Source organism: Apis cerana, linkage group LG8 (assembly GCF_029169275.1).
Source record: "Apis cerana isolate GH-2021 linkage group LG8, AcerK_1.0, whole genome shotgun sequence".
NCBI classification, from domain to species: Eukaryota; Metazoa; Arthropoda; class Insecta; order Hymenoptera; family Apidae; genus Apis; species Apis cerana.
The window spans coordinates 10,278,370-10,293,926 of NC_083859.1; the positions used below are offsets into that span (position 1 = coordinate 10,278,370).

Genomic DNA, 15,557 nt, shown 5'->3' on the forward strand with positions numbered 1-15,557 from the left:
AGGAATTTTCTCTCGAGACGATGGAAGGGGAGGCGCGAGATGACACAACACACAACAATGCAAGCAACGAGAGAAACCGTGTCAGCTGCGAAGCTCGATTCGCGATGAACTGCAGCTTGGTCAAATATTGTTCAATGGCTTTCAAATGAGCTAATGCATAGCCCCGTTCACGTTCCAATCATGTGCGACACGATAGGATAATATTTGTCGTTGAATGAGGCATCCGCGCAAATGGCCCGATATGAAATTACACTCGAATGATGAACGTTTCCCCGAACTTTTAACCGCGATCGTCTTCTCTCCCTCCCTCCCTTTTTTATTACCCCTTTATCTATTCAGAAATTTTTAGAAAAAATAACTTTAGGCAAAAAGAAAAGAAAACTTGCCAATTCTTCCTTGCTCTACGAATAATTAAAAAAAAAAAAAAAAAAGAGTCGAAGAGTTCGTTCCATGTCCTGCTTCTAATTCTTGAAAAAAAAAAAAATTGTTTAAACGGCATTTTACCGAAAAACGCGGCTTAAATTAATGCGCGACAGAACGAGACGAACGAAAGAACAACTTTCAAAAAAGAAGAAAAAAAAAGAAAAGAGAGAGAAAGAGAGAGACAGAGAGAGAGAGAGAGAGAGAGATGAGGGAGAAAGAAGAGGGAGGAGGGGAGGTAAAAGGGGAAGCTAGTCCAGTTATCCTCCACGGGGCCGGAAATTTCCGGAAACGCGAATTTTCATTGTGCCCCGAGCTGAGGTATCCGGAAACGATAACAACGAGCTACGTAACCGTGCGGATAAACAATAGTCGACAAACAACGGGCGAGAGTTTCTGCATTTCACGGGCTCATCGCGGCCTCCCCAATAATGGGCGTCCAAACGGGACGCGTTTCCATGCCCGGAATTATATAGGGATAACTCGCAGGATCCGAGGGGAGGAAGAAAACGCTTCCATATTCGAAGCCGTCAAGCTTCGTGAAAGTATTTTCCTTCTGTTTTCTGGGAATGATATGTATGATATGGCTACGTACGAGGTTTCAGTGTTGAGAGAATTCTTTTTTTTTTTTTGGAAAAGTAAATAGTATTCGAATACGAATTATTTAGACGTTAGTGTATAAGAGATTTTTCGAGTATCAAAATAGATCTTCCTTCGAGCTGAATAAGTTCCTTCCTTTCTTTTTTTTTTTTCTACGATAATAACTTTTGAATTCGAATTTCTTTGTCGTTCGTGGCGCTATTCGAAAAAGTGGTCTTTCGTTTTTAAGAAGAATCTAAGAGTTTCCTGTGCAACAATTTCGAGCGATATAGCTTAGAAGATCAGCTGGAAGAGAACGTTGTATCGTATAGAATGTGCAAAAACTGGTAGCAAAGATTTAAAGCCGGAAATTTTAATTTGGAAGACGAGGATCGTTGAGGTGCATCGAGAAAATTCGATGACGATGAGTCACAGGAATCGTTCGACGAAAATCCAACCCAAAAGAGAATTGAAAGATTGGAAGTCACGAGACAAGCAGTATTTATTTGAAATAATTGGGTAAACTTATACCCAATTTGCATAATAAAATTTTGAATTTGAGAAAAAAAAGGAAAGAACTTATTTGCATACCTAATTGAAAAATGATATCTCGTCCCATAGAGGAAATGTCAGAAGAATTTAAAATAATTAGTATTGAGTACAAAATATTTCGGCTATGAAAATCCGTATATTTCCTCCTCCAAGAAAGTTGGAAAAGCTGGATATCTCAAATAAATTTATCCCATCCCATAAAGAAAAATAATAGTAGAGAAAGTAGTTTCACGATGCACTTCATTGTCGTCCGTATCCAGGATCTTGTTTATTATGGAACCGTTGCTGTGGCAGTTGGTGATTAAACCCAATGCACATAATGGAGCTCTACATTGCTCTACTGTACTCCTGGTTCGTGTTTACAAAAACCTGGTGGCGTAGGGAAAAAGGTAGGGAAAAGCAGACTCGTTAACTGATAATCGATAATCCTCATTCACCTGGCCTGTGCATCCCCTCCTGTCCGCGTGCAACAACGAATAGAAAATATTGACGCGATCCGGTGAGCGAGTATTGTGTGCAAGCGATATTAAAGCTTTCCACGGGACCAGTGAACTTTTCGCGGCAACCAGACTGTTGTAAATCGACGTATGCGGAGACCAAACAGAACAAAGAGTATCGAATGTGTCGAGCGATAAAGTAGCATACGAGCCATCCACTTGGCTCGCTCGATCTGGAAAGGTCTTACGTGACTCATCCTTGTGACGTATCATTCGAAAGTTGCACGACAGTTTGATTATTTATTATGATTTAAAAAAGAATAAGACGTGGAAACGATTTTGAAACAATAAATATCGGTATATTCAGAGTTCTGGACGTTTGTTTACATTTTGCTCAAGCATAAAGAAGAATAACGAGTTGAAAAAAGGGAAAAGGAGAAGATTGGATAATTCGAAAATCGGAATTTATATACTTACGTACACTTACACGTGGAATAACGAGTGAAAGAAGAATAGGGCCGAAAGTAATTAACTGCGCGAAAGGAATCCTCCTTTTGACGAGGATCAAGATACATGGCGGCGAAATGGTTGGTAACGTGAAACAGAAGTAGCCGTATAAGCTGCATCGCTCTCCTATTGGCCGTGGTGTTGGAACTAGTCGAACCACGGAACGAGTGCAGTTAGTGTAATCGGCCGCTTGATGGCGTTTTGTCTGCCGTTGATCGCGAAATTCCCCTAATGATGCATCAGCGCGCCGCCTAACTATCGACGAATTTATGAACCGGGCTTTACCGGAGGATTGCTCCAGCCCTTAAGTGGATTTATGACGTGGATGAGATTTCTTAGCTCTTCCTGGGATTAATAGCCCCTGTAGTATTGGTGATTCGGGTCAGATTTGATGCGAACAGGTTTAGGCACTAATTTATAGACACTAGTAACATTTACATTTACGGTACGATCGATAATAGTGGATAGATATGATTTAATTTGTATTTACGTGTATAACGCTTAATGCATCGAATAATATTAAAAGTAATTAGCGCAAGGTGTTAATTGCATATTCGAAATATATAAGCGAAAATACTTATTACAGTTGTGATTAAATAGGCAAGAGTTTATGTTCATTAGTGAGGCAAGTATAATGAGGTAAATGTATAGTATAGCAAGGGAATATAGTGTAACAATTTCTTGATTAATTTTTTTTTTTTTACTTTAACTCTTGCTTATTGTAAGATAATTAGTTAATTTATTATGTTGAGCTGTATAGTCAAATAATTTCATTACATTTGGAATAAATCTAATAGAGGATTACATTAACTCTTGACGGTCTAACTAAATTTATAAAATTAATTGGATTTTCTCGAGTTCATCATCGTACACTTTCACGATTCATTTTGTAATTTTCCAGTTTATTTAATCTTGTAAAACTTTTCTCTTTTTTTTTTTTTTTCACTCGTTCTTTATTTTTGTCACGATTGGGATAAATCCATTCCAGCAGCTCTGAAGATGAAAGTTTGATTTAATCGGATAATCGTGTTTTTTTTTTTACGTTATTAATTTGTCCAGTCTAATAATCAGACGCGAAAAAAATATCGTAATTCAAGGAACAGGACAGGTATTGTCTTTTAAGTAGATTTTATTCGCGAATTAACATCGATTGTACACAGAGAGTTATTTAGAATTATGAACTGGCGTTTACGCGGAATTTACTTTGCTTTAAATTACAAATTCCTCGAGTCTACCACCATCCAACCCCGTAGCGTCAGACATTCTCGACTCGTGTAATAAATTTTAAATGTGCAGGTTTGCGAGGCTAAATTTTACTCCTCGAAGGGGCAAGTTCAACAATGCGATGAACGTTATATTAAATCCGAAACGCGAGAACTTCTTGCTGCAAAATATAAAACTCTAACGCTTTGGAATGGAAATGGAATTGCAGCGAATTTTATTATTTCTCTAAAAATTCAAAGAAAAAAAACACACACGCACACATATATATATATATATTATTACATTTCCATGATTTTAAAAATGTTTTTACAATAAAATTTCAATTTAATAATTGAACAAATTTACACGTATGTATGACTAATTGAAATTGTATCCACTCCATAAACGACGGGGTTTAAACCTCTCTCTCCAAACACTGGAATCACGTTTTCAAGATAGTGGCAATTAACATGGAAATAGTATTGCGTCGAGTCATGCGTAATTCATTGGACACCGCCATTTTCTTTCAAACATTGCAATTACAAGCATGATGGGAGCGTAGTTGTTAGTACGATCGAGCATGTCAGCGGGAACATTAAGCCGTGTGTATAATCCGACGCGTGTCATAACGCAGACTGCGGCCAGAGGCACGCACCGTGTATCGCTGGATTATGGGGTTGTCGACACGAGGGATCGTGTTATTCGGTATCACGTCCCTCAGGATATCGTACAAATGGATTCGTATTCCGCCGCACTTCTTTCCACGAGCATGCATATCAATGGCATGCCCGCCACTTTCCAACCTCTCAAGGCGGAGGAATAAAATTTATTGAGTTTGAGGTGATTTGAGTGCCGCTGATTTCTTGTTTCTCGAGCTTCGTAGAATCTGGAAACACGCGGCGATTAGAAGGAAAGAATCGTATATTAAAATCAAAGTCAAACTTAGTCGAACGTATCATCTAATTTAAGTTTTTAATAATCTAGATAATTCTGATAAAATCAGTAATAACTAATAATTTGATCCAATGGAAGATTTACAAATCAATGGTTATCTTGAGGTGATTGAAGAATTTACTATTTAATTATTTTAACGTCTAATTGAATAAAACAGAGAAAATTTCGGAACTTTTTATCATCGTAAAAAAAAGGAAGCGAATAAAATTTATCGGGCTCACTGCATTTACTCGAACATGCACACCTAACCTAACTTTATTTCTTTCTTTTCTTTAATCAAATTTTCTTCCTTTCTGAAATATTGAATTATTCCAAAAGGATTGTTTCCACGATTTCGAAAAGTTCATTCGAAGGAAAACATAATTAAAAAATATTTAATTAAATATTCGATCAAATACAAAGTTAAAAAATCCTTTGTTTATTCTTAAGCTCCTTCCCCTCTGAAATATCAGATTATTCCGAAAGTTTGAGTCGAGGAAGGAAATACATAACTCCACGATTATTTCCAACTTAAATTCGATCAAATCAAATTTTTTACAAACTATCTATATACTTCTAATGCGTATAAAGTAAAATATACCAACAACTAATAATTCAATGGAAGATTACGATTAATTATCTCGAGGCGACAATAAACCTACCATTTTAACTGTTTTAATCTCTATTTACCGAATAAAGCGGACAAAATTATCTGAAACAAGAAAAACGGACGACGTGTCGAGTGTTCGCAAGATCCGCCATTATTATTATTTGCAGAATCCGCATTCACGGATGGAATTGGCCATTACGCGTGGTGGGAGGAACACCATGGGATCGCGTAGGAATGTAATACAGTGGCTGGGAGCGTCGCAGGGCTATTTAGAAAAGGGAAGAGAGACCGTAAGAGTTCCGAAAAGCGTGGAAAAGCGTGGTAGCTCCTCTACCCATGGGGACGGAGACGTGCAAGAAGGCGCACGAATAGACGCTGAAGGCGATGTTTCTTTCCTTCTCTTGGTCCGTTTCCGGTATCCCCCCGGCTTCCTTTCCTTCTTGCCTCCGTTTTCCAATTTTTTTCTCCTCCCCCCCTCTCTCTCCTTCCTCCAGACTTCCTATTTTCCGCTCCGACCACACTTTCCACGTATAATTCTCTTCCACGACACGCGATCTCTCTTCGCAACCGTCATTTAATTAAACACATAGACGAAACTCGTTAAATTGCCCTTAAGAACGATAATAAACGCCCCCTCCTCAAGGCTCAGCTGTGCAGAGATAAAGAAAAGCCGATTATCCCAAAGGCCGCCGATCCGTCCCAAGCAGGTGTCCTTGGTGCAACATTAATTCGACGGATGTGACGCAGAATGTAGCGCAATTCCTCCCTCCAATGTTTTTTAATATCATTCCCAGGCCTGCCATAACTCTTTCCACCGGCGGCGTTGTTTTCCAGGCAACACGGGGGAGGGGAAGGTCGCGAGCAGATGCGGCCCGTCTCGCTCGAAAGAGCTTGCGAAAAGCCAGAAACCATTGACACTGGTGGGGGAGCGCGGCCCTCCATTGTTGCCGGGCTAATAAAGAAAAATAAAGGCTCCTCTTCCCGCAGGATATTAACTCTTTCCCGGCCTTCCTTCCCGCGAGCAAGGAGCCGGTCGACGTCCGGTTTCCGCTCCTTGGAAAAATCTAAACGCGGTTGTTTAATCTAACTCTCTTTTCTCATTCGAACGAAAGCGAATCACCTGCCCTCCGCCTTCCTTTGCGCTCTCTTCTTCTTTATTCGATTCTCTGGATGATTCTCTTTGCCTATTAGGGAGGGGACAATTGTCAAGGGAGCCGGTGTTGTTGATCCTTTCACGCGGAAGGATAGATTTTTCTTTTTTTCTTTTTTCTCTAATGGATGAGAAACGAACCTTTTTGATTTCTCCACGAGCGAACGACGGTTCTTCAGCGACGGTTGGCCGCTAATGAAGAAGAACAAAAGCCCGCTGATGGATATTAGCCTCATATTTTTCTCCTTTACTAGCTGCTCCAACACTGTTCCTCTCGAGTGCGAGGGGAGAGAAGGATCGGCGAGGAAATGGACGCGACGAAACTGTTCGTTCGTGACGCGGTTCCAAAGAAGGAGGAGATGGGGAATTTATGGCCGACTCCCGGCTTCGATTTTCTTGAAACATTGATCCCCTTTCCATCGCCGCGAATTGTTTCCCCGTCGCTCTTCCCCGACCGATTGCATTGAATTGGATTCCCAAGAAAGGATCCCAACCACCCCTCCCCCAGTTTCTGGGATCTCGAAATTGGGCCGATTGTTTCGTTGATTTATCCCGTAGGTAGCCTCGACGTTCGAACGAATTAGAGGATGTTTCTTGGACTTGGACTTTAAACATCTCGTGAATAATGTACCCTACTTTTTCCAAATTAATTACCACCACTTAATTGCCACTTTCTCAGGAGAGAAAGTGCCCTCAGCCAGCCCCTCCAAGGCTGATCCTATCATCGAGTTATCCATCGATTGTTTCCGTCGAATTTCGCTCGGCAAAATAACTCATTATCCGGTTTCGATCGAGCGAGAAAAAGGAGCATTGGGAACAATTTCGGCTCGTCAGGGGCTTTCCCCTAATTGCACGCTGTGGAAACGAACATGGCGGCTCGCATTAATTCGAGCACGGCTGCGTTGTTTCTCAGTGTTTCGTCGAAGGGGCCGTGAATCGTGCAAGCTGGATAAGTAATACTAGGGGTTGATATCAGTCCGATTCTCTAGTTTTCAAACTGACCAGGCTGTGTGAAAAATCGATTTTCCATAATCGTGCACAATTTTTCTCCTTGTTTCTTGGGATCTAATTATTCTATATTTATCAAATTTAATTTAATTTGATTACGATTATAATTTATTTAAAATAATTTCTTGTTTCCTGATAATTAAGAAGAAAAAAATTGTTCGTCGAAAAGAAAAGAATGGTAAATCTGACTACTAATAAATTAAACGAAATTATATTAATATTTTATTTATTTTGAAGTTAAATGAGAGTTTAAATAAATGAGAAATACATATTTAGAGATTGCTATTAAAAATTGTTATTAATGCATTAGATCACCTCTGACCCCTGGTTGCCCCTATTTTTACTGTTGCAGATTCGAAGATGAAGTGGCCATTAGTGCTGACTTGCTTTCTGTTGCCGCATTCGTGCATCCTAGGTGCATCGCATGCCGGTAAGTGGTTATTCTTCCAGTTTCTTATCCTGTAATCGCGGAATAAATTATATCGTCCGCAATCATCTTGTTATTTCGCGTATCGACCGAGTGACAGGCCGACGAATATCTTCCCTGCCCTCTATCGGCCCGAATAAATTAGCGACCGCTTTCTCCAACTCGGCCTCTCCATTATCTCTGGAAATAACCCCTCCCCTTAATTAACCTAACAGATTCCTGACCAACATATCTTTACATATTTGAAAATTCGATAATCTCGAAAAAGAAACAAAGAAAGAAAATCTTCTCGAACGAGAGAATTCTTTTCCGTCTCGTCGTCGAGAATAAATTCGTTTTCGTTTATAAATCTCTCGAGAAAAACGAAAAGAAGAAGAAGAAGAAGAAAAAAGATCGGACAAGATGTTCGAACAGGAAGAGAGAATGAGAAACATGGACTCGTTAATAAATGTTCGTCACCGCGACATCGGTTCTCCCAAGGATTGACCCAGATGTGATAAAACCAGCGCCATTATAGCGTCGTAAATCATCCCCTCGATCGACAGTTTGTTCGAAGGTTTGTGCATGGGGGAGGGGAGAGGGGAGGAGGGGGCGTAGCGACCCCTCGATTCCGCGCAACGAGCCGTGAAAACGGGCATCGAGGCCAGAAAAACAACCGAATTGAATCTATTTCCCTCCTTCTATTAGCCCTGCTATGGAGCGCGAAAGGCCTTAATCCGCCCCCTGTTGTTGGAAAGGAATCTGGAGCAGGAGAGTCTTGCTGGAAAAGTATCTGGATATTATTAAGATTGAAAATCATAGTGCCGGCGTGATAGAAAGTTTCCAAATTTTCTTTCCAATGTGGCTTTTATTTCAGGATTACGAGTAAACTCTAATTCGTTTATAATCAATTACACAACTATGCTCTATTTTTAATACACGCGAGGTCTATAAATTTCTGTTCTACGAAAGTTCTAATATATTTAATATAGCACTTTTCTTTCCAATATAATTTTATTTATAATCAATTACACAACGATGCTCTATTTTTAATACACGAGGTCTATAAATTTCTGTTCTGCGAAAATTATATATTTAATACATTTAATATAGCACTTTTTTTCCAATATAATTTTATTTATAATCAATTACACAACGATGCTCTATTTTTAATACACGAGGTCTATAAATTTCTGTTCTACGAAAGTTCTAATATATTTAATATAGCATATCAGCATATCCATACATTTAATAATATTTTTTCCAATATAATTTCATTTATAATCAATTACAACGATGCTCTATTTTTAATACACGAGGTCTATAAATTTCTGTTCTGCGAAAATTATATATTTAATACATTTAATATAGCACTTTTCTTTCCAATATAATTTTATTTATAATCAATTACACAACGATGCTCTATTTTTAATACACGAGGTTTATAAATTTCTGTTTTAATACATTTAATATACATTTAATATAGAAAATTCCAAATTTTCTTTCCAATCTGATTTCATTTATAATCAATTACACAACTATGCTCTATTTTTAATACACGCGAGATTTATAAATTTCTGTTGTACGAAAGTTCTAATATATTTAACGTAGCATTTAAATACATATGAAATAGAAACTGTCGAGTTATGATAATCCGCAGAAATATGTCGAGGTGGATAATTCCTGAACATAATGCACAGCGAACCATGAGTGAACCTGTCCTCGCGCAGGCACCACGTGGTCAGATAAATTGCTTTTGCTTCCCCTCCGAGTGGAAGGAGGAAACTGTGGCAAGCCAACATGTTGTTCTTATTGTTTCGATTTCTGGTGTAATTAATCATAGGCCCTCGCAACCCTTTAGGATTAGATAGAGCTCAATGGAGGGGGGGAAAGAATGATTCGAGCATTTGGAAGAAGAGAAAGAGACGTCTCCTAATTTTATTACACGTTTCGAACGAAGGGATGGGACAGTTATCGATCGATTGATTCGTTGGAGCCGTCAGTCCCATTAGTGCAAAGCATTTCCTTCTTTCCGATCCCATGGCCACGCCGTTCTACCGTTCTATGCCTAATTTGCATGTGAATGGACCGTAAAAGAACTGCCGGAGATAAGCCGAGAGAGCGCGTAAATATTTCCTTCCGCGATTGCCAACTTCGGTAATAAACAGGTTAAAGGATCGTAATCGTACAGCGAACGAAATTGTTCCGAATGGCCGAAATGGTAATCCTCGCCTCCCCGATTACGATCTCCGTTCCGTCCCTGTTCCGCCATTACGCACCATTAAGGATACATGTATACCGACCGAGCTCGTAATAAATTCCTTAACGTGGCTTATTACCGTTGAAAGTGGCCGATTCTGCGATTCTACAAAGTTTCGAAAGCGAGGTCTTCTCACCCCTTTCCAGAGGAATCGATCTGCAAAGAAATCAAATTTTATTTTCCGTTATTGAACTCGATCTTATCGCCCTACGTCTCGCGATACAGTAATTCGAATCGTTTCGATTATTATGGGATCGATGGCCCTTTCTCTTCCTCGACTCGTCCACGTACAGGCAAATCTTCGTGTTCATCGAGGGATGGGTCTCGGTGTCTCGAGACACGCGGACACTGTTCAGGGGCAAAGTGCAGTCACCCGCCAACCTGGGCTGGTGCAGGGGGAGGAGAGGGGAGGAGCAAAGGAACCGCATCGGAGAACTCGACGAGACTTTCCCCTTTCGACTTAATTGGCGGCTTCGAGACTAACGGTGGCGGCCGTCTACGTCGATTGAAGTGGCGCTTTGGCCACGGTCGCGGACTAAGAAGCTGGAAACTCGTTAACGGCCCTTGCGAAACAATCGATCCCTCTTCTCGGGATTCTCGTCTATTTTTTTTCATTTCGCTCGTCAAGTGTACGGGTATATAGATGTATATTCGAAAGTTGGATCGTGTGGATTGAAATTCTAAAGGGGGGATTAAAAAAAAAGGGTAATTTACAAGTATGATGTGATACATATCGGACAACATATTTCGTTACACGTATATGTTGCGTTTCGTATTATCGTTAAATTTTCATTTTCAAACGAAAGTTGCGCGATTGGCGCATTTATTGCGATTTACGTTACGATCTGTCCAACGATTATATTATTGTAATATGCAAAGAAATTAAATTTGTCCAACGTTGAAACTAATATCGGTTAATCGATCCGTTAATTAAACAGTAACTGCCCCAGTTTTGAAACAATTGTGTCTCGTTCCGTGAAACTGGAACGTCTAAACCAATTTATGGGGGATGGCGGGGAGGAAAATGGAGAGAGGAACAGACGATTTAATTTTCTTTCATTAACGTCACTCCATCGCGCGATTAGTCATGAATTTTATAACCGACGTTGATCACCATTAACGCGTAGAAAAATAGAGATGGCCGCAACAATGAACGTTCGAGGTATCTCGATCAATTCTCCCGTCGTTATTGTTCCCGCGACCCATTAACAGTAGCTACTTACGTCCACGAGTTTGCAAAGTAATGGCGTTTCAATCAAAAACAGGGAACGTCTCTCTCGACATCACCAATTAAGCTCAAAAGTATCAATGGAACGTCGAAAAGTAAATCATTAAGGATGCAGCGTATCGGTCTTTCCTTTTGGAAATTCGATTTTTACGTGCGTTTTCTCTGTACTTCTCTGTTTTAATTTGGTTCCCTAATATTTATCATTAGTGTTGAATTTTTAAATAATAACTTTTAAATAATATCGCATCAAGAGTAAAGAGTAAGAAAAAATTACACAAATTACGCTCGAATGATTCTGCTTTTTTTTACAGATTCAAATGTATAATATATTATTTAGTAATTGGTATCTAATTTATATTCTTTGATAATTACTCGAGTCTTTAAGATATCTTAATATCTCTATTTCATTTACATTCGTTTAAGCCGTGAGTTTATATATTACAAATTATTAAAGGTGCGACTCGTATCTTGTATATTTATGTGTGAATTAGATATCACTGTTTCGATTCTATTTTGTCTTGTTTTCTTTCTCTGTTTGATACCGTACGATATAGCGAACTCAGTATAGTAGAACAAAGGCATCGATATATCATAATTTATTTCTATTTCCCTCATTGAACATTTTCTCTTTTATATCATTTATTTTAATAGAGTCATTACGCAATCTATTCTCTAATGTAAACATTTAAAATTTACTCTTGTTAGTTATTAACACTATGGCGACCAATAACGCGACACTAGCGCCACATAACCATTGACTATCAATCTGTGTGATTCGATGGATCTCAATATTTTACTCGCTAAAAGTTTACATTTTCAACTAGTTATAAAGATGTCTTTGCACAAGTCAGGAAGGAAGCTATAAAAGGATATATATATCATAGTTTATTTCTACTTCCTTTATTAAATATATTCTTTATTTTAATCGAATCATTTCACAACCTAATGTAAATATTTAGAACCTGCTCCTTTTATTAACACTATAGCGACCAACAATGCGACACATAACCATTAACTATCAATCTATGCGATTCGATAAATCTCAATTACTAATGATTTTACTTTTTACTCGCTAAAAGTCTACATCTTCGACTAGTTGTAAAGATGTCTTTGTCGATCAGGAAGCTATAAAGGGAAAGCTGTTTGAATAACATATATCATAGTTTATTTCTACTTCCTTTATTAAATATATTCTTTATTTTAATCGAATCATTTCACAACCTAATGTAAATATTTAGAACCTGCTCCTTTTATTAACACTATAGCGACCAACAATGCGACACTAGCGCCACATAACCATTAACTATCAATATATATGATTCGAAAACTACTAACGATTCTACTTTTTACTGGCAGAATACACGCAAAGAAAGTTCGATTGTTCCCAAGCAGCTAAAAGTCTACACCTTCGACTACAGTTACAAAGATCTCTTTGAACGATAAAGCTGTTTTAATGACGAAAAGCAGGAACGATCCCCTGTTTTTGAGACTATGGACCAAGGAAGTTGACGCGTCTTGCGTCGATCTTCTCGAACAAACAGGGAGGGAGAGGGAAAAAAAGACATAACCTAAAAAACGGTTTAGGGCTTGGATGTCCCTTGTATTGCATAATCGCCGATTCCCTTTGAGCCATTGAATTTGATAACTACCTTAATTGGCAGCTTGGCGTCTCGCGAAAGCCATCTTTGTCGATTGAAGCCCGTTGCCGAAGGGGCGACACTCCAGAGGCAGGATGAGTTCAGCGGATGGAAAGTAAGAAGCTCGAAACTCGTTAATGGCGTGGATTCCCGCGGGACAATGACGTAAAGACCGTTGTCGGCAACGTGGTTGCGCGAGATTCCTCCTCCAAGTAACTATTGACCTTCTCCCCTCCCCCTTTCTCTCTCTCTCTTTCCCTTTCGTGTTTTGCTAAACACTGACAAATAATTTGTTCGCCGTTCCGTAGCGAATCTCTGACGACAACATAACTGGAGGATTACTAATCGTTCAATTGCCATCCTGTATCGATTAAAAAGCCACGTAACATTGATCGTTTCTTATCCTTTCTTTCCAAGATAATAACAAACGAAAGAAAACTATTCACCGATGAAATTTCCAAATAAAATTGCTCAAAACCGTACCGCCATTTCCTCCTCTTCGTGAAGAGGCGGACGTGTCTCCCCTCCTCCTCCCCATATCGATCCAAATAAATCCAAAGAGAAGCTGAAAAATCAAGAAGACGAAGCCTGTCACGGGGCTGGTCGAGCCGCGTTGAGCCGCATCGCGTTACAATGGAAATTCGTTAGATTTACCTCCGGTTCCCTCCGTAATTTCCTCACCAGGGGCCAGGGTGCGGGAGTATTTGCTTTGAAGCAATCCGCGCAGACGGGGGGGAAAAAAGGCGCAGGAGTGGTGGGGCCGATAGAGGTAAGCTTTTTCATCGGAAGAGAACTAATTTTACGACGATGAAAATGCACGTTTACAGACTATGCCCAGGCTGGCGGAAAGGGCAGGGGGCAGGGGGAGACGAGAGGAAGAGGGTGGAAGAGAGATGAGCGATGGCCCGAAGCGAGAAGCCAGCTGAATTCGTTCTCTGGTATCTCGTATCTCTGGTTCTGGCGGTTTTGTAACTTTCCAAGGAGGGCGTGCGTGTGTGCCCGGGCCAGAATTAACCTTAACGCACACAGGGAGCGATCTCCTACGTTTTTGGTTAATGGGTTGTGAGGTGAGGGGATGATAGCGCTCGCGTATAGCCGAGAGATAATCGTCGGGGCGGAAAAATTCTTTTTTCTTTTTTTAGACAGGTGTTCGCGAGTCGTGGATTCAGATTTCGTTCAGTCGAAAGATTTAAATGCGCGTAGGTTCTTTTTAGGAATTAAATCGTTTAATATACATACATGTATGTATATTAGAGTTCTTCATAAGTTTCTTTCGCGCCACGCTAGGAATGATTTTGACTGGTTATTTTTATATGAACGCACAGATTTATCTATCTCACAGCTTTTTAAAGTACATTTTGTTGGCGATGCAGTCTCTTCTACGTGAATATGGAGAGCCAGAAGTATTTGTTTATTGCTTTAAAAAATGTGATAGTGCAAAGAGATTTGTACGGGATCTGATCTAACCTAATCATCCGCAATTGATTTGAGAGATTTAAGAGCTGGAAATTTTGACTTGAAAAATGTGCAAGAGATAGTGAATGCCACTAACAATTCCAAGACGACGGTACATAATGGGATATGTCGATCGATGTAAAGTTAGGGTTCCACAGCTGTTGACGGAGACCGATTTTATGAATCCACCTGCGATTTCCTTCTCCAGCGACATTAAAAAGAGATGAGACTTGGATTTTGTATCAAAATATGCGTCGAAAACGCGCTTCATTTAAGGACAATAGACCTTCAACTGTCGCGAAGCCTGGACTTCACCCGAACAAAGTTCTTTTTGTCCATTCGATAGGATTGGAAAGGTGTAGTCCATTACTTCTTCTCTCAAGGAAACCATCGATTCTGCAAAATATTGCAATTCAGCTTATAACAGAAGAATAGCAAAAATTGACAATGCATTGACTGTAAGAGAAAACCTATTACAATTTGATTGGGACGTTACACCATCTTCTGTACTCTCCAGATCTTGCTCTACTGTTCCTGTTATTAAAAAATTCTCTCCATGTAAAAACGATTGCGATCCATAAACGAAATGAAAATGCACTTCGAAGAATATTTTGCAAATAAACTCCAACAATTTTGGAAAAAGGAAATAGAATGGTTTATATATAACGTAGTATATAAATCAACCTTAAACAACAAATACCACTCATTTCGTACGAAAAAAAAGAAAGAAACTTATGGAAAACTCTAATATATATATATCTTGAAGCGCTTATATTATTTGCGTAATCGCTTGACAACCACACACCGTGACTCGCGTAGATTCCGGAATATCGAGTGAATTTTCGTATTTGCTCGAGCTTTTCACGTACAAGATAACCGCACAGTTTATTATACACACAATCCGGTAGAGGCACGCCTCTATGTAGACACGTGTAGTTAGCTTAAACCTACTTAACAGTAATAGAACTTGGGGTAATAGAGGCTAAGTAGGTAAATATATTTGTAGAGGAGAATAGTTGAACGAGTAATTTCGAAAAATATATATATATATGTTTCCTGACCTAGAATTTAATTAACTAAATCCAACCGAAACTTCTTGCGAATAAGGAAAAGAACCAGTTTGCCCCAATAATAATTTTGTCTCTTCCACTTTTTGTCCAAGAAAATTGTTT

General features: G+C 39.3%; 1 protein-coding gene across 8 annotated transcripts in view; it reads left to right on the forward strand.

The window, feature by feature from the left end:
- The window catches only part of LOC108002596 (uncharacterized), a 352,190-nt gene that overhangs the window by 196,940 nt on the left and 139,693 nt on the right, over positions 1-15,557 (forward strand). For all 8 annotated transcript variants that reach the window (XM_062078870.1, XM_062078876.1, XM_062078872.1 and 5 more), the window contains one exon: positions 7,752-7,829. In XM_062078870.1, the coding sequence (XP_061934854.1) occupies positions 7,760-7,829 (70 nt within the window). In that variant the 5' untranslated portion in view covers positions 7,752-7,759. The remainder of the gene's footprint in view (positions 1-7,751; positions 7,830-15,557) is intronic.